The sequence below is a fragment of the Dreissena polymorpha genome, chromosome 5, assembly GCF_020536995.1.
Source record: "Dreissena polymorpha isolate Duluth1 chromosome 5, UMN_Dpol_1.0, whole genome shotgun sequence".
Taxonomy (NCBI): Eukaryota; Metazoa; Mollusca; class Bivalvia; order Myida; family Dreissenidae; genus Dreissena; species Dreissena polymorpha.
This window is the reverse complement of record NC_068359.1, coordinates 62,807,159-62,827,537: the sequence shown is the minus strand read 5'-3', so window position 1 is coordinate 62,827,537 and position 20,379 is coordinate 62,807,159. Positions and strand designations below refer to the sequence as shown.

General features: G+C 33.4%; 1 protein-coding gene across 2 annotated transcripts; it reads right to left on the bottom strand.

The window, feature by feature from the left end:
* Positions 1-5,897: 5,897 nt before the first annotated feature.
* LOC127832427 (multiple epidermal growth factor-like domains protein 10) lies at positions 5,898-18,097 on the bottom strand. Of its 2 annotated transcripts, XM_052357886.1 has the most exons (6): positions 17,823-18,097; positions 10,713-11,788; positions 9,486-9,633; positions 8,612-8,756; positions 7,440-7,507; positions 5,898-7,149 (listed from the first exon to the last, which is right to left on the bottom strand). In XM_052357886.1, exons 1-6 carry the CDS (start codon positions 17,884-17,886, stop codon positions 6,995-6,997), a joined length of 1,656 nt encoding a protein of 551 aa, XP_052213846.1. In that variant the 5' UTR covers positions 17,887-18,097; the 3' UTR covers positions 5,898-6,994. The 2 variants fall into 2 exon arrangements, with proteins under 2 accessions (XP_052213846.1, XP_052213847.1); XM_052357887.1 differs by lacking the exon at positions 7,440-7,507.
* Between the last annotated feature and the right edge of the window lie 2,282 nt (positions 18,098-20,379).

The following is a 20,379-nucleotide window of genomic DNA, read 5'->3' as shown; positions in this document are numbered from 1 at the left end:
AATACATACCTCCATCTCAAAATAACATTTAGATTATGTTTATAATACATATAGTTATTTGCAAAAATATCATCTGCGTACAACACAAACATTTTGAAATCATCTGCATGTATACTATAAATACCATTTCAGAAAAGACTGATTTTCTTAAGCGTTTAAAAACAGTGTTAAATTAATTACACTGCAACTAAAATAATATTAAAAATTATGTGAGAGTTTAAAAAAAGCGATTCGGATATCCACAGCCTAAGCAATTTGATAATAATTGTTTCCTTCGCTTTGATATGCTACATATCAACAGTAGGATGATATGGGGGATAATATCAACTTACATTTATTAAGTTATATTAATAGTCATAAAATTGTAATGTTGTAGTTATACTAAATAATCTAAGTATTACATTAATCAATGCACGCAACATTTCTTTATCAATCGTCTAAATACTTAGGACATTAAGTGTGTAATAATCAAGTATAGAGGATATTTTACACATTTCAAAACATCATTGCCTCTCTAAAACTATTGCGTATAAAAATGAATATTTATAAGATTTAACTAAACTCGTCTGGCGTATGTTGAAGTTATATCAGTATATAGTTTAGCTAATGTTGTGAGGTGTCTAACACGGAGTGATATTCGAATGAAAATATTAATTCAGTTCATATATTTGGTATTTCATACCAACAATGACATAACACAATACACTAAAAGTTTCTATCATTCCTTCTTCGTCGACAAAGTAAGTATCATAATGGGAATGTTTTGTATGCTCACCTGATAATATAGTATGACTACACTTGTATTATCCATCTTTCCTTTCTCATCGACAAAGTAAGTTATATACCGGGCCTGTTTTGTCTGATCATTGTTACATTGTATTATGTCAACCGGAACCTTTCGGCAAGCGCGAAAGATGGTAGGCGCGCTTGATGACCAAAGTGTTGAACATGAGCTTAAGATTGTTCACCCACATTCAATCATTTAAAGCATATTGGATAGAGCTAAAGCAATATCTGATGCTACATTTATGGGTAAAAGGGTGTTTGACGTCTCGTTCTTTCGCAAACAGTTATCAAGTATATCCGATCTGTGGGTCTGCATCAAATGCTTGTTTCCATATACACGCCTTTTTTGAAAATTCTGTTCGGGGTTCGTGGCAAGCTTGCTAGCGATAGCATAGCAAACGCCAACTTGCCTATCCTTGCTGCCAAAAAGTTTTGTCTTGTTAGAAAACATTTCCTTTGTATAAGGTTTTCAATCAAGCGCTGAGACAAACCTGGCTGGCGTATGTCCTGAATGTGTTTAACAATTGCATCCGTTAAGGGTTTTTATAACTGTATCCTTACCGAAACCAAACTATCCTGCACAAGTGTCGCATTCAGAGATAGTGTGAACTGAGAGTAATTCGGTCTCTTTGGTCAGTTTTGCGAATATTTTGTACCACACCTATTGTCAGTGATTTCTCCATGATTATCAATAAGAATAGTTTCAGGACAACATTCAAATGTAACGACAAAACAAATACGTCTCTATCGTTAGCTACCAGAGAAAGGCCGAAGTGTTCTGCTTCTACAGCATCATCCATTTGCCTTATTATAAAAAAGGCAGTTTCTTGACGGTTTTTAAGGAAGCTAGGTTGATTATGACACCATTATATATTTAGAAGCGCATTATTATATTTTATAACAACTAACTTTTGGTTTGGGACACAAGATTAAAAATTCTGTATCTGTACTATTCCTTTGTTTGTCCTCAGTGACACATTCCGTGCTGGATATGGCAAGGTTAGTTTGTACTTTCTTAAAACATTTTATTGTCTACCTGACTTCGCCATACTTTTGGTTTTGAACTCCATGTATCGGTCAAAAACTGAACATAAATCCCATTTCTTCAGTTTTTGTCTAATATTAGACTTAGATTTGACGATGTAGTCGTTTATCTTTGCGTCTTTTATGACAGCATATTTATCGTTTACTTAACATTTAATCTGGTTATCAATTTTCCGATCAGACACTTATACTTTTAATTGTGTTTCTGTTCCGTTGTTTCAGTAAACACATCCGCAGGTACTGGAGCCAATTCGTGACTTAATATATGCGTTTATGACAACTTAACTAGAACTAACTTGTGAGCCAATCACTCGAAAAAAGCCGATTGACGTCATACACTGTGATGTCTGCAATCCTTATGTACTTTCTAGACACACCATAGGTTTTAACCTTTGCAGATATTGAACCATACAAATTATCCGGGCATGAGTTTGAAATGCTGGAATTTTAGTTCATCCAATATCTATTGCTTGATCAACATAAGCAGACTTTGGTGCGATTGTTCCAGGAACAATGTGCAATATACTAGATATATGCTTGATTGGATTACACGGATCAATACATAATGTCAACTTTCTCCGACAACTTGCTTTATCTTTCGCATCTGCACTTATCGTCGCCCGCTTTCTTCTTTGTGTTCTTTATTTGCGTCCGCAAAACTGGCCCTGCTCATTTCTTTCAGATATTCTTCCACCCTGCTGCAAATATGAAATCTCAAAATCCTATCTTTGAGAGTATCAGGTTTAAGTTTTACACCTTTAATCCACTTCTTACTATCATGGTCATATCTCAAATGTTGGTGCTATGAACAACGCGATTGTCCGAGGACATCATTCACAAAATGTATTTAAATAATATAAACATGTATTGTTATGAATATGTATACTTAATCACTGCCTGCTATGGAACTAATAGAATAATAAGTAATGTTATTCTTTGATATTTGACAATAAAGACTTCTCAAACATTTTTGATATTGATGTACATGTACTTTGTGTTTAACTGAGCACAGTCCTTCCAATGAGGACTAACACACAGACAACGATATCCTTCCACACTGCTGTCTGGGGACACAGTTTGTTTTTTATTAATTTGCTTTTTTTTATATATCAAAATAAGTGTTTAATGACAATCCTCGCCAAAATATTGGGGTCTGCAGCCAGTCGACCGAAACAGTTGACGCAATACACAACTTAGTTTTTTTCCTGTCGTTGCGGGTATATGGTGTTACGGAAAAGACGGCAAGGGATTAATCGACATCAATACATTAATTAATGGACTACGGATCCGTTTGACTGTAATTTTGTCGCCGAATTTTTATTATTATTGAATCTGATCTTGTCGAGTTTTTGATACATCGACCGAAACAGGTGAGTTGAGGTTAATGAAATGTCTTATGCAAAATTATTGCTTGTGAACGTGTTGTCTTATAATTACTAATCACGTATTAAAATTGTTGTTTCATTGGAATTGTAGCTTTAAAGAGTATGCTATTTTTCCTATGTTTTTTTGAACATATGCGAAACAATAACCAAAGTCGATGCGAACGTTACATACATTAACCGAATATGATAACATTTTTAAAGGCGATGATTTTTGGATGAAGTCTTTGTGATTAAGTCCATTTCACTCTATTGTACTTTCTCCACTCCTCTCTTTCTCTCTATAAGGTGTAGTCTCGCGTTTTAGACCTTTAAAACACAAAGGTCGAAACTTTAAGAACTTTATAAGAGATTTAACCTATTATTCTTTTGCCAATTTGAATGATGATCTCGCGTAATCGCGCCGTTATTTTGAATCGTGTTTTCGTGTTTTCGCGTTTGCGTGCATATATCGACCAATTACATTAACAAAGAATACTTATGTCAACATTGTTTGTTTCTTTATTTCCATTCAAATAAAGTCGAAGTTTATAAACCCACAATCAGTTTTCACAGTGTGTGTTTACAAACTGGACAAATATTGTTTTCAGGAAACCTACAATTCACGAAAAGAACGTTAGTCAAAAGAAGTAAATATAATGTATTTATCAAAATGGTTTTCCACTTGCGTTCGATTGATTATGTGGTTTCATCATTCTTAGTTATTGTTGACATACATCTTCATAAACTGGAAAACGGCACTTGAACACCAATATCATAACGATGACATCGACATATTTTGTAAAATATAAAATTATTAATGTGTATGCACACTGTGTATAAATCAATCTGCTTCATGCGAACATTATTTTGTAGGAAAGATACTTTCGAAATTCCTACAGAACTATAATACAATAGATATGCATTATACTTTAAAAAAAATAGTCATCACATTTATTCATGTTTATTATATTCAATCAAGTATTAAGTGTTCAAAAGTAAATTTGGAATTTGAAAACTAAATATGCAGGGCAGTAATGGTCGAAAAGCAATCTTGTAAAGATGGAACGTAGATCTCGTCAGTGTAAACAATAACCTCTTACACAATAGCACAATCAAAATGTCGCAGTGGTGTAGTCGATATGTTGTCCGCCTGGCGAACGGGTGGTTACAGATTTGAACCCCCCGTGGGAGCGTTTTAAAGATATCCACCATAGACAAATACTCGTTCTAGTTCAAGAGACGGATTCGAGAGCATTTTATATAAGCCTTAGGATTTATATGCAATCGAGCTAAAATAACTAGGATTAAACTAATAGCACAATCATAACATTATAAATACCCATTTTATGATAAAATTGCAGCTATCTTTGACTTTGTTCACGAATGCGTAGCTAATTGACAAATTAACATGCAATACTCGTAAAGTGTTGTTCAAACTCATTCTGTGTTACCATTTACGAAATTTAAATTAGAAAGGCAAAATTCCAATGATCGTGAAACTATAAAAACTAATGACTTTAACTAATCAAGTCAAAGCATGGTCTTTGATATGTTTGTATGTTTCGTGACGATCGAAAACTTGAGCAAGTATGGTCTCAACGTACTCAAACAATAGTCAATGAAACACCGGTTATAGGTACTTTGTTAATAATCTATGAGATGGACATCCACTCTCAGCTGGGTTGGCCATCTTCTGATCATATAATACAGGATCAGTAAATAATCAATTATTAAACCAACGAGACTCACCGGGATAAAGCATTATATTTGAAATAGTCCGGATTTTGCCATGAAATAATGCAAATGTTTAGAACCTTAAAGTGCATATGTATTCACGTAAAAAACATTTTATCTTTATATGCAATATATATTCAACAAAATACAACTATGTTTAAGACACACGTTTAACAATTTTAAATAATGTTCAATCAAACAAATGCACTATTTACTGCCAATAATGAATAATGTACTAGTGCGTTCTCTTGGTATGGATATACAATTACCAATAACATTAGCACACACTTATTGGTATGACTTCTACATTAATTGGAAGCACTTTACACATGATTCATCTCATACAACTTCCTTGTGCGGTATTCCTGGAGCATCTGGTTTCTAGAAAGAAACTTTTCATTTGAGCCTCCCTCTGGGGAAACGGGGTTTAAGACATGTTCGTACGGTGTCGTTCCAGATTAACAAACGAGTCTTAAGGCATGTTCGTACGGTGTAGTTCCCGATTAACAAACGGGACTTAAGGCATGTGCGTACGGTGTCGTTCCAGATTAACAAACGAGGCTTAAGGCATGTTCGTACGGTGTAGTTCCCGATTAACAAACGGGGCTTAAGGCATGTGCGTACGGTGTCGTTCCAGATTAACAAACGGGGCTTAAGGCATGTTCTTACGGTGTCGTTCCAGATTAACAAACGGGGCTTAAGGCATGTGCGTACGGTGTCGTTCCAGATTAACAAACGGGGCTTAAGGCATGTGCGTACGGTGTCGTTACAGATTAACAAACGGGGCTAAATGCATGTGCGTACGGTGTCGTTCCAGATTAACAAACGGGGCTTAAGGCATGTGCGTACGGTGTCGTTCCAGATTAGCAAGTGCAGTCCGGACATTGATTTTTTAGTAAAATAGAATCCGATTCAACAAAACAAACAATAAGATACCAATATGTTATATCTTTTATACACACAAAAAAACAATACAAACAGAAAATGAACATATTTAACAAATAATAAGCGCAAGCACTTATAACTTTATTATTCACACATCAAACGTCAAAATTCATATGCATTACCGCAAAAAATGCAGCGTCGTAATGATTATTTTTTACAATTTCTTATAAAATGTGGGACGTTGAGGTATGATAACCAGAAAAACCGATTACTGCCTGATCGTTTCATAATATATAAGGATCGGCACCATAAAATTACGGCTCGGCAAGCCTCGCCATTTATTTTATTCTAAGCCTCGCCTGATATATTGCATAACCATTAGGCTGTAATCTGTTATTCTCTATGTTTTTAAAAAAACAAAAACAAATTAAAACAAAATAAAAATATTTGGGTTTCAACGTTAAACCACTTCCAACCCTGCTTTTCTAAATTAAAATAAACGTCTATTCACCTGCTGAATAGACATATTTATGATGTCACAAATATTTGCACTAAAACAATTCTTGAATTGAATTCTTGTTTTGGTTATTTGAACGTTCGTTGATAAACTCTACAGTTTAAAGCTATATTTACGCAAATCAATAGTATTTAAGATTAATCACTTTCGAGCTAAAAATGTATTTCAGGCCATTTTAGAAATATTTGCATAATGGCGATCATCAACTTAAATTATTGCTTATATCTTTTCCCAAACGTTGCCTTATCAACAAAAAACGACCCACAATTACAAAACAAAAAAGCGCACATTCGAAGTGCACATTCGAAGAAAAGTACCACTGTTTTGAACTGTGAAGAAATGGTCAAGTTATTGGATCATACTTTTTATTATTGTTGTTGCATCATTTAATTTAGTTTTAATGATAAATGTGAAATAATGAAGGTCTCTGCAATGGGCGAGATGTACCCTGCTTGATCTTTGGCAAGAGTTTACATGTGACTATCGCTATCATATTTTAATCTTCAACCGAGCGTTCGATAATATTTTGTCTTTTTCTCTTCCTTCCAAACATAGTTTTTGCAAATTGTCCATGCCATTAGATAATCACACATGTTTGTGTCGTCTTTCCCGATTTCTCTTCGTCCTAACCATCCACGGTGTTTTCAATTCGTTTCGTCTCGACCTAGTCCACTTCGTCTGAGCCACACATAATGCTGTCAGGTCGTTTCGATTCGACCGATTTCACCTCGTCTGAACCATACATGATGCTGTCAGGACGTTTCAATTCGACTGATTTCACTTCGTCTGAACCGTTAATTGTGTTATTTATGTCGGCAGCTGGTTGATGAAATATAAATGCAAATTGTAAGCGTTTAATAATACATTTTTCTTTTAGTTGCAATTGTTTTCCAGCTACAGTGCATGCAAGAAGAAGTCGAATAAATATATGTATATATACCTATATGTATATAATTAGACACCAAAAGCGAGTGAAATATATATATATATATATATATATATATATATATATATATATATATATATATATATATATATATATATATATATATATATATATATATATATATATATATATGTATAATTTTTTTTTATTAAATAAGACTTACAAGTCACGTTGGTTGAATTTATCATTGCTTGCATTTGTAATCCTTTAGGCGTTCTCGACGCATTTCTTCTGAAATTATAAGTAATACATCATTTGTTGTTAAATTAGGTTCTGTAAAAAGGCGCATGTTTTTCAGAGTAGTACACCCATACCAGACCGTATTGAATTGTCAAATGGTAAATACCGCGTGTATGCCTTAATTCTTTTAACAAATTAATTTTTTTCTTTTGATGATGTTTTATATTAAAGCCACACACCTTGAAATGAATTACAAGTTAATCAATACATATAGATGCAATTTTAAAGTGTGTCATTAAATATATAGCCTAGTAAGCAAGTATTGTATTATTTTTTTTAATTTCAAAACAGAAAGTAGGATTTCTATACGTAAACGTCCATTTCGAAAAACGTGATTAATTTAAGATTTAAAGCGCAAAAAGACGGATTTCTATCTAGTAACCACCATATATATACTAATTGTCATCGATAAATTAAATATATAGCCTAGTTAGCAAGTAATTCATTATTTTTCAAATGGTTCCGCTTTTAAAACCGAAAGAAGGATTTCTAGACGTATACGTCCGTTCGACAAACGCGATTATTTTTAAGTTTAAACAAGCAAATAGGACATATTTCTAACCACCATATATATACGATATGGCATAGATAAAATATATTTCTTATTTATACTTAAATTAACCATGCCAAATAAGGTGTGTGGCTTTAAATAACATTGATTACATTTTGTAAAAATAAAACGTTTAATCGAAGAAATGTCATCAGTGACAAAATAAGTTGCATTCTTTCTAAATAGAATTTGTATGCTGCGCCTTAATAATTTAAACCTTTAAAAATATTCCATGCGTATAAATAAAACACATCTAATTTGGCCATGCTCTGTGAAAAGGGGGTAAAAAATGTGCGCAAAGTCGCGTTCGGTATTAGCCTGTGCAGTCCGCACAGGCTAATCAGGGACGATACTTACTGTCGAAATTGGATTTTTGCTAATAAGAGACTTTCTAAAAACAGAAAATATTATAAAAGCGGAAAGTGTCGTCCCTGATGAGCCTGTGCGGACTGCACATGCTAATCTGGGACGACACTTAACGCACATGCATTAAACCTCCTTTTAGGGAGCACGGCTCAATTAAAGCATTGATTGAGTCCACCCACCTTCTGTTTCGATGGACGATGAATACCGCGGCAACAACTACAACCACTCCAACTACTCCGCCAATGATTCCAACTAGTGTATGTACGGGAAATGGTTTTGGAGCACCACTTTTCTCATTAGTTGCATCGTTAGAGGTTGGTGGATCTAGTTTACATAAACAAGAAATAAGTCCCGGATCTGGCAGCTTGAAACGTTAATTTGTTTGAATGTTAAATTACCCAACCATCGGGAAATAGGTCATAATTGTTCGATAGAGCAATGTTATTGGTTCATGAGTAGAGCGTTCATAACAATCTAACCATTTTGGTGAACGGTGAAATAATAGACCATTTTACGACATACTATAATATCTAAATATGTATTTACCATATTACTACGTAGTATACAAGTTATTCTTTGTTATTGTTTACATACACACTATATTGTTTCGGATTAAATAAATATGATGCCGTATACGGACAAGCGTAGCAAAACGTATTAACTAACTTTTACACACATCCATTTTATTATTTATTGTCAGTATTTGAATCGGAGAATAAAAGCCGCAAACAGTAATATGGACGCGTTGATTTTAATTTACATGTATCTATAGATTTTATCATTGATCAGCAAATATAGTAGTATACGTTCAATAAATTGTTTGAAATATATTATGTGTGAATGTTTTACAATGTTACACTCATATTTACAGAATATGATCAGAAACCAACGTTTAAGCAATGTTTGTAAACATGTGCGAAAATACAATACACAACAATAATTCCATAACAGAAGACATAACATTACATTTACAATCGAGATAACGCTCCGTTCGTGATCCCTGTACCAATTCTTTCCCGGTAAAAATTAAACAAAATCATATCAATACATTACCAGGTTTACGCTTCAAAACATCTACGTCATGTCTGTGTCCCTCAGAAGATCCTTCAATGCAGACGCCGTCGTCTTGGTAACATGTATTATTTACACAATAATCGCACACATCTAAACATGTGCGCCCATAGAATCCATCCAGACATCCCTGCAACATTCACAACAACAAACAACACGCGTTTATTACCTAAACACTTTTTCTGGTTACGGTGTTTTGTTCAGAAATCCTCGTTTATCTATTTCCGAAATAAAGAGCTATATTTATTAAGTATAGACAATACTCTATCCAGGTTGTTTTTACGTTGCTAAAATAAATTATCTGCATTTATTACAAACCTATTATTTGCTAACTCTATACTGTCATAAAAAAAAAACAACGATCTAAGCGCAAAATTTAAGTAACATCACGTATGTATGTTAAAATAACATCAATACTCAATCGACGAATATTTCGCAAAATATATGGTAAAATAAAGTTAACCCTCATAAAACATCAGTGTCCCCTATAGCATTTGCCAAACTTTCAACGCTAAATGTGGTATGGCTTCATGGAAGTCCATCACGCGATCGGTTGTAAATGTTTTGATATCATAGCCGGAACTCTTTGGCTATTGACATTAAGAATATTGATTTATTGTGTATTAACTTTTTTCGAAATATCGTATGAAATATTGGCTGATATTTAGGGGTTCATAGGCTTTTAAAGGTTAACTTAAAAGTGCGTGTTGAAAGAATAACGACAAGTTTCTGAAATTTTCCGAATTTTTTTCGAAACAACAATTTTTCAGCTTTTTGTGAGACATTAAAATACAAAAGAACTCTCTACTCCAGTTAGCAAAGACAAACAATCAGCACATAGTAACAAGCTGAAAGTGCATTTTTATCATTTGGAATTGACAAATTTTGTAGCTTTATAAACATTAAACAAATGAATACTTCGGAATGTTTCTGTTTTTTTCCCGTTAAGCTTGTGTACAGCACGTCAATTACTTATATTAACTTCAAATTGCATTTCGCATTGTAACAATATGGATTGTCTGATACATGATACAACATGAGTTATAATCAGTATGTGAACTTGTTTTTCATTATTTCTGTTTATGTATTATAATCTTGTTATTATACGCATACTGTTAAGATCCGATTCCATAATATGTTAGCAAGTATCTTTGAAGACATAAGTGTAACCGGTCAGTGTAAAGGTATCATGCAGACATTGATATATACCGCCAGGCACGTTCCATCTTCAAAGTGACACGACGGCATATCAGCAATTTTTCTGCAATTTTTCGGGCACATCATATCGCAGTGAGAGCCATAAAAACTGTGTGCACATCCTTGAGAACACGAGCCGTTGAATACGTCACATACTCTTCCAGTCGCATTGAAGCATGTATTCGGACACGTCATATTGCAATTAGTCCCATAAACGCTATCGACACATCCGTTCAAACACGAGCCATTGAAGACGTCACATACTCTTCCAGTCGCATTGAAGCATGTATTCGGACACGTCATATTGCAAAAAGGCCCATAGTAACTGTTGTTAGCACAGCCGTTGGAACATGAGCCATCTATTCCGTCACATATTCTGCCATTCGCCTTATTACATGTATAAGGACACGTCAAATTACAAAAAGGTCCATAGTTATTGCTGTCAGCACAGCCATTGACACACGAGCCATTGAATACGTCACACCTTCTGTCTATGTCAAAAATCATCTTATTGCATGTTTTCGGACATGTCATGTTACAAAAAGGCCCAAAGAAGGTGTTGTTAGCACAGCCGTTTGAACACGAGCCGTTGAAAATGTCACACTTTCTTCCTATGCCTAAATTCACCCCTTTGCATGTTTTGGGACACGTCAAATTACAAAAAGGCCCATAGTAACTCTTGTTAGCACAGCCGTTGGAACATGAGCCATCTATTACGTCACATACTCTGCCATTCGCCGTATTACATGTATTAGGACACGTCAAATTGCAAAAAGGCCCATAGTGACTGTTGTTCAAACAGCCATGGGAACACGAGCCATTGAAGACGTCGCAAACTCTATGAAATAATGAAAAAAAAATTGTTTTGCATGTACTCGGACATGTCATTTCACAAAAAGGCCCATAGGTATTGCTGTGAGCACAGCCGTGGGAGCACGAGCCATTGATGACGTTGCAAACTCGTCGAACAAATTGAACAAATGGTATGTTGCATGCATCCGGACATGTACTATTACAGGAAGATCCATAGTGATGAGCATCGCATTTGCCGTAGCCATAATTGTAGTCATTACCGTTAAGAAAATTTTCTGTAAGAAACATACAACACACTGAAAGTAGTTATATAATCATTTAAAACAAAATGCATGTGATATAATCATAGTACATTAATATTTTCTCGAAAAGTCAAATTCAATATTGCGTAACAGTCTAAAGAAAATTATACTTCGCTGTTCATTAAGTGCATGAAACTGAAAATGTTCCAACAAATCAAATAAGTTATCAAACATTCAAACTTATTTTCAATAACAACATCAAAACTTGTATTTCACTGCAAGTAAAGAAAGCCGCCTACACGTTTTACTTAATAATTTCATTTTGCTATCAACTAGTTGTAGAATTAAGAGTAATTACATACAGCAGATGCAAACCAAATATTTTATAATATAATTTTGAATATCTTTATATTATCTTATAAAACACCCTAACGACTGGATTAAATTATATAAAACAAAAAATAATTTAGTTCGAGGCCTATTCCAGTCGTTGCCACTATGTTTAAGCAACTTTATATTTTGATAATATTAGTGAAATAGCATATGTATGAATATCAGTATTTTGTTGGGGAAGATTTTGGTTTGCTGATGAAACATCTAGGCAAGTAATGTAGGAAGGTAGGAACCTAAAGACGCATCTCTTTCTAATGCATTATGGGACTTCATTGATGCATTATGGGACTTCATTGATGCATTATGGGACTTCATTGATGCATTATGGGACTTCATTGATGCATTATGGGACTTCATTGATGCATTATGGGACTTCATTGATGCATTATGGGATTTTATTGATGCACTATGGGACTTCATTGATGCATTATGGGACTTCATTGATGCATGATGGGTCTTAATTGATACATCATGGGACTTCATATATATATATATATATATATATATATATATATATATATATATATATATATATATATATATAATATATGGGAAGTAATTAAAGGAAATATACGTAACACAAGAATTAGATACACATCATTTAAACAAAAAGAAACACACAAACTTGAAACTGAAACCATCAAAACCATTGAAACACTTGAAAAACAATTGCATCAAACAAACACAAATGACTCCACCGACATTGAAAATGAAATAACATTAAAAAAACAAATATTAGATGGAATCTATCATACACATCTCAATGGAATAATACTAAGAGCGCGGGCACAGCATGTTGAACACAATGAAAAGAATACAAAATATTTCGCAAACATTAAAAAACGTAGAAGTGAACAAAAAACTGTACACAAATTAGTAGTCAATGGCAAAGATATAACAAACAGAACTCAAATACTAGAAGAACAACGTTTATTTTTCGAAACCCTCTATAAACGAAAAAATGTTAAACATAACACTCTTTTTAAAAATACACATCACGCTTTAAACCAGGAAGAAAAAGAACTGTGCGACGGATTGCTTAATGAATATGAATGTTGATTAGCCCTAAAAGAAATGCAAAATAACAAAAGCCCAGGATCTGATGGCATCACAATCGAATTTTATAAAATATTCTGGAATGATATAAAAACTCATCTAATTAATTCACTTAGCTATTCATTTAACAACGAAAACCTAACTACGCTACAAAAACAAGGTATTTTATCACTTATTCCAAAACCTGGAAAAAACTTAGAATCCTTATCAAACTGGCGCCCGATTAGTTAACTAAACAATGATTATAAAATTGCAACTAAAAGTATAGCAAACAGGATTAAAAAAATATTACCATCAATCATTTCAAAATCTCAATCTGGTTTCATAAAAGGACGTTACATTGGTGAAAACGTTCGTCTTATCCAAGAATGCATAAACTATTTCAACAATTCAAATAATCCTGGTCTAATATTCTTTGCAGACTTTGAAAAGGCATTCGATTCGCTTGATCATTCATTTATGTTCTCTTGCTTAGAAAGTATGAACTTTGGTGAAAGTCTCATTCAATGGGTCAAACTATTCTATACCGTTATTAACAGTATAATCATCAACAATGGCTTCTTTTCAAACAGTTTTAACATCGAACGAGGGGTTCGACAAGGATGCCCACTCTCATCATCGCTTTTTATACGCCCGTCTATGACGGGACGTATTATGGTATACCCCGCGTCCGTCCGTCCGTCTGTTAATGTCGTACGCTACGTCAAATATCCTTTGACAGATTTTCTTCAAATTTTAACACAATCTTAATATTGATAAACCCTGATCCCCTTTCGTTTTTGACGGAATTCTGAATTGTCGTTCCAGAGTTATGGGACTTTGTTCGTCAAAATTTCGTGATTTCATTGAATGTCCTACTGTAGCTCAAATATCCTTCGATGGATTTTTTTCAAATTTCAACGCAATCTTAATATTGATAAACCCTGATCCCCTTTCGTTTTTGACGGAATTCTGAATTGTCGTTCCAGAGTTATGGGACTTTGTTCGTCAAAATTTCGTGATTTCCATGCTCATGTACTTATAAAATAAACCATGTATTCAAATACAAATAAACTGAAGTAAAAAAATGATTCAAAGGGTTATTTATTACCTTACTACTTCATTGGCGAACGACGGGCGTATCATGCGCTCATGGCGCAGCTTTTATTATTATTTGCATCGAGTATCTATCACATCACATCCAATCAAATAAACACATAAAAGGCATATCACTAGAACCTGACGAAGAAATAAAACAATCCCTATTTGCTGATGATGCAACTTATTTTTTAAATAACAATTACGATTCTTTCCATAACCTAATAGAGTCGCTAACCCTTTACGGAATGACATCGGGTCTTAAACTAAACAAAAGTAAATGTACTGTGCTACGAGTAGGCAAATTAAAACAAAGTAATGTTCAATATAAAAAAGAAATGAAATTTAATTGGACATCCGATGAAGCCACAACGTTAGGTATTACATTCACAAATAATGAAAAGGATACAGTTCTTAAAAACATAATACCTAAATTACAGAATTTTAAAAACTGCTTAAAATCATGGCATCATCGTAAACTTACACTAATCGGAAAAAACACAGTATGTAAAACGTTTGCACTTCCTAAATTAATATATGTATTAACAGTTCTCCCAAATCCACCAAGTGATGTTATTAGCGATATAAAATCAGCAATATTCAATTTCATATGGGACGGTAAGCCTGATAAAATAAAAAGAACTCAGTTAATTCAATCTGCAGAAAATGGAGGTATCCAATTAACGAACATTGATTCATTCTTGAATGCAATCAAATGCAGCTGGGTTAAACGATACCTAGATAATACCAATACGAGTAAATGGAAATTATTTTACCAGAAAATCCTAAAAAAATATGGTGACTCCTTACTCTTTGAATGTATCATCAGCAATACTATCTTACATGAAATTGCAAACGAAAACATAGTTCTGTCTGATGGTCTATCAGCGTGGAGTGATGTCACTCATAACTTAAAGACCCAAACTAGCAGTAAAACAATTTTATGGAACAATAAAGACATAACTTCAAACAATAAGACGTTTTTCTATAAAGACTGGTTTGAACGAAGCATTAAATATGTCGACCAATTATATGACTACAGAATTAAGGATTTCTACTCTTTTGATATGCTACATATACGGAATACCTTCAAATAATTTTTTGAAGTACTACACATTAATCAAAAGCATACCCATACAAATTAAATCTGAAACCAATACAAATAATACACCATGTACTCAAACAACATTTGTAGAAAACATACTTGGAAGAAAAAACTAAACAAATAAAATATTTTACACACTACAAATTAAAAATACTACAGAAAACTCCAAAATCCAAAATAAATGGCAAGTCCTTTTTGGAGAAAATGAACTTAATTGGAAACACATATTTACCATGCCATATAAAGCAACTATTGAAAGCACACTGAGAAATTTTCAATATAAATACATCCATAGAATTATAGCTACAAATAAATATCTCTTCAAATGTAAATTATCAAACTCAAATCTGTGTGACTTCTGCAGTGAAAACATTGAAACTATAGAACATCTTTTTGGGAGTGCAAACACATCCAGCCTATTTGGAATCAATTAATATCTTTTCTTGAACAACATCAACTAAACGTTAAACTATCTCTCTTAAATGTAAGTTTCGGAATTAACTCATTGAAATCAATAGACTGTAATAATATTGTGAATTTTATGGTTATATTGATGAAATATTTTATCTTAAACATGAAGTACAAAAAACAAGTACCAAATTTTAATTGTTTTGTCCATAGTCTTAAACTAAAAATTCAGATTGAGAAAGAAATAGCCCTCAGCAATGACACATTACAAATCTTTGAACAAAAATGGAATCGGATTAAATTCTCATAATGTTTTGTCCACTTATATACATTTCACTCTAATGTTAGTTGATCTCTCTAAAATAGTTTTGTTTATTTTTTTTATCCTTATTTTTTTTTCAACCAGACAAGATCATTGTAAATATACAACAAAACACACAAGTCCAGTATATTTTCTTTCAACTTTATACAATTCATCATATTTCATAACTATTCCTCTGTTGTTCTTTTCTTTTCTCTCTAAAAAATAAATATGTATTAGCATATCTTGTATAACATTTCTGAAATATATTGCTTTGTACAATCACTTAGTTGTATAATCATATACATGTTTACATTGTATGTATGATATTGATTTTTTTGTTAAATAATATATATATATATATATATATATATATATATATATATATATATATATATATATATATATATATATATATATATATATATATATATATATATATATATATATATATATATGGTAAAGGTCTTTTTTTATTATAGTGTCACCCCTATTGAAAGGGACCGCCAATTTGGCTTATGAGACACCTTTGCTTGTATACCATGTACCTCCAAACTTCTATCACTATGCCAGGCGCCAGGCGGATAGAAGTCGGTAACCATTCATGTTTAACGCTCGCGGCTCACGAGCCGGCCATATCGGAACAAGTCCCATGACAAACATCCATCCTTCGACAAACGCTCCCCATGGGGCTCGAAACTTCGACCTCCCGATCCCGAGGCGGACGCCTTATCCACTAGGCCACGGCGATCGGTATATATGTATATATATTTATATATATCCGCAAGAGTAAATCAACGAACTATCAAAACATGGTTTGGTAAGTGCTTCCTCTTAGCCCTACATACTTACACGAAGTTACACATGAATTGCTACAGTACTCCACAGTACTCTCTTACTCTCTACTCTCTTTAAATAAGACCTGGTATTTCGGGTTTACACACGAGAAATAAGCCATTAGCAAAAACTCAAACATATTGAAGACACATTTATGGTGTTTTACCTCTGCACTTTCCCACAAATATGTCTATCAACTTTAAATCCGTTCAATATGGTTTGCGTTATTCTCCGCACAATAACTTGTGTGAATTGGCGCTGTGTGTGATGGTAAACACTTTTTCCGTATTGTTCGCATGAGACGATTTCAGTAAACATTTGCACAAAACGTTATTCAAAATGTGCATCATTTAATCACTTAACTCATTTGAAGACGCTTAGTCATAGATATGTGTTTGATAAACAAACGTTTTCAGCGCGACATGTATGCTTTTATACTTAGAAGTGAACGTTAAACAATATGACCACAAAAGCAAACGCATTTTAATGCACTGACATGGACATACACACATTTCTAGTTTTTTAAATTAATATTAAACCATAGTTTATATTGTTTGCAAGAATTACTTAATTGACTCTATTGAAGCGTGTGCACATTCAGCCAAATATAATTCTTAATCGTCAAAATCATACCTCTGTGTATAATATGGAATAGCACAGTAAACATCTGAAAGAGAGTCGTTGTACTCTGCACTCCGTCTCAAAGCCACATGTCAAAAGACAAATTATCGTTTGAGTCACTTCAATCCATTTTGCGCTTTACTGCGCACAAAAAATGAGGCGGAAGTACAGATAGACGGACGATGCGATCACTAATTGTTTCAAAACCGGGCAGGCAGGCATAGTACATATGTTAATAAGTATTTAAACAGTATACATATTTTGCTTACCACTAGCTGAAGGAGCCACCAGTAGAATGCAGATCATATGTACAACAGGAACTGGTGTCCACATAGCTTGTATTTAGTATTCCTTTGAATAACTTTGAATAACAATCGCATCTGTTTACGTCCACAAAAGGTTGTTTTATTTCAAACAACCAATGTTAAAAAATACTTCAATATTTTGTACCAGATCCATTAAAATTTACAAAATGTCCGTTAGTCATATAAAGTTTTGACACGTATTTTATTCAGATGTAAGCTTTCCACTTAGATATGATTGTCTGAAGAACAAGTGGGGAAAGCGTTCTTTTCTATATGATTTCTTTGTTTAAATGTAATACTTCGAACACTTATAAAACGGATATGGACACTTTTGATTCGAAGAAAATTGAAATGCTTTTGTTAAGAAGAAACAAGTGTATACATGTAATGTGCCTATTGAAATTACATGTCTACATGTATTTGTTTGACAAAACACTTCCTAAATTTGCGGAAGGAAAATATTTCCGATTGTTTGTAGAAATAGTAATGACGCATACACTGCTTGCCGCCTTTTTTACTTGTCGCTGTACGCGTCCGCAAAGTTTGGGGATTTTTTAAAAATATTAACCCATTTATGCCTAGTGGACTCTCCGTTCCTTCTAAATTGGATCAATTTATTTCCCAAATTAGGGATGTCTTGAATATTGATTTCTATATTTAAAATATTTCTTTAAGAAATATCCTTAAGCAAACAGCGCAGACCCTTATGAGACGCCCTCATCTGGGTCAACGCTGTTTGCCAAGATCTTTTTTCTAGACACTAGGCATAAATTGGTTAATGACGAAACAAAAGCTGCTATTTGCACTCAAAGGCCATTACTATTCAGGTTTCTAAACATCCCCGGTATTCCGTTAAAATACAATTTTTGCAAAAACATAATTCGGTGATCTTGCCACAAATCAAGTCTTGAGTGACCGCACGAACGAGTTAATTTCAATGTGTGTTTGCTCTTAGCTTATGTTAAATGATCTGTCCTGTTTAAATATGCGTGTGTATCTGATTTGATCGTTTTCTGATATGAATGTTAGTTTTTAATGTAGTGACAAATGGTCGTATAATTACATTTTGTTTTGAATACATTACATTGACCACTACAATAGTGGAACATATATTCGGATCTGTCTCCTCTTTTCTGTCTTGTTCACATTTAAGTGTCATTTTATGGAATACCATAAAACAATCTATGCTTGTTGTGTACATGTCATTCATTTTATGCTTTCTTGTATTTTATATGGAATTGGGAAATTAATGATTTCAAATGGGCAGCACACTGTTTCAAAACGTTTAATATGACAGCATATTCATCAATAATTTTCAACATTTACTCATAATCGTTTTACCACCCATGTGGTTCTTCCAGTGCCACTGTTTCAGTAAACAGTAGGTACTTCAGTAGGTACTTGAGCCGATTCATGGCATACTATATGATTTTATGACAACTTACCTAGAACTAATTTGTGAGACAATCACTCTAAAAATTCAGATTGATGTCATTCACTTTGATGTCTGCAACCCTTATGTGCTTTCTAGACACATCTTGGGTTTTAACCTTTACAGATATTGAACCACAAAAAGCTGAGATAGCGTGCATATAAGCTATTTGTCTAATGTATTCTATTTCATCAGCCTAACCTACCTAACAGTACCTAAGTTATTGAAGGATCTACATTTTTCTAACAGTGCACAATTATTTATGTTACCATAGCGACGATAACTTAATTTGGAAGAAGAGCCCGAAATAACATTCATATTCCTCATACGGACTTCATCCTCATAACGAATATCGCCAATCTAGCTAAAGTACATTTTGATTTGTCGTATATCCATAGTTTCGGACATTTTTTTATCATTCATGTAATAAAAGCGAACACAGTTTTTATTTGATGCGATGCCTAAAATAATGTTCGTAGCTTAATAACTGTTGTGTTTTCTCAGAATTTAGATTTGTACGAACGAACCGGCGGTAAACCTTTCGTCCTCGAAATTCAACAATGAAAGTATTTGCATGACAAGTTTTGCTTATGTTACGAGTTTGGCTATCATCCGGAATTTAATGTTTGTAGACATTCCTGTTTGAAACAGTTTACAAATTATATAAAAAACGATATATGATATTATATGTGTTTTGAACAATAGCATGGTCAGATAAAACAGCATGCTCCTGTCGGGTTAATGTTGTCGGAGTAAGATCAGGATCACCATAAGTTGGTTTAACCTACCCTAATAGTTCAGACACGATGCAGTTTTAATTACTTCCTTCACTAAGCCAAACAAAGTTTGATATGATGAAAAAAATGAAATAACTATCTTCATACAGAGTTTCATCAACTAAGCTAAAGTACATTCTGAGAAGGCGCAGACTCAAGATTTTAGTTTTCCCTTTTATCTGTAACGGTCGCAATCACAATTTTTGTCCGACGAAATAACTGAATGTATTGGGTAAATTCCCCATATTCACATAATCACTTTCGTCAGTTTAGTTTATTTCTTTTGAGTTATATCAGTAGCCAGACTTTTCGG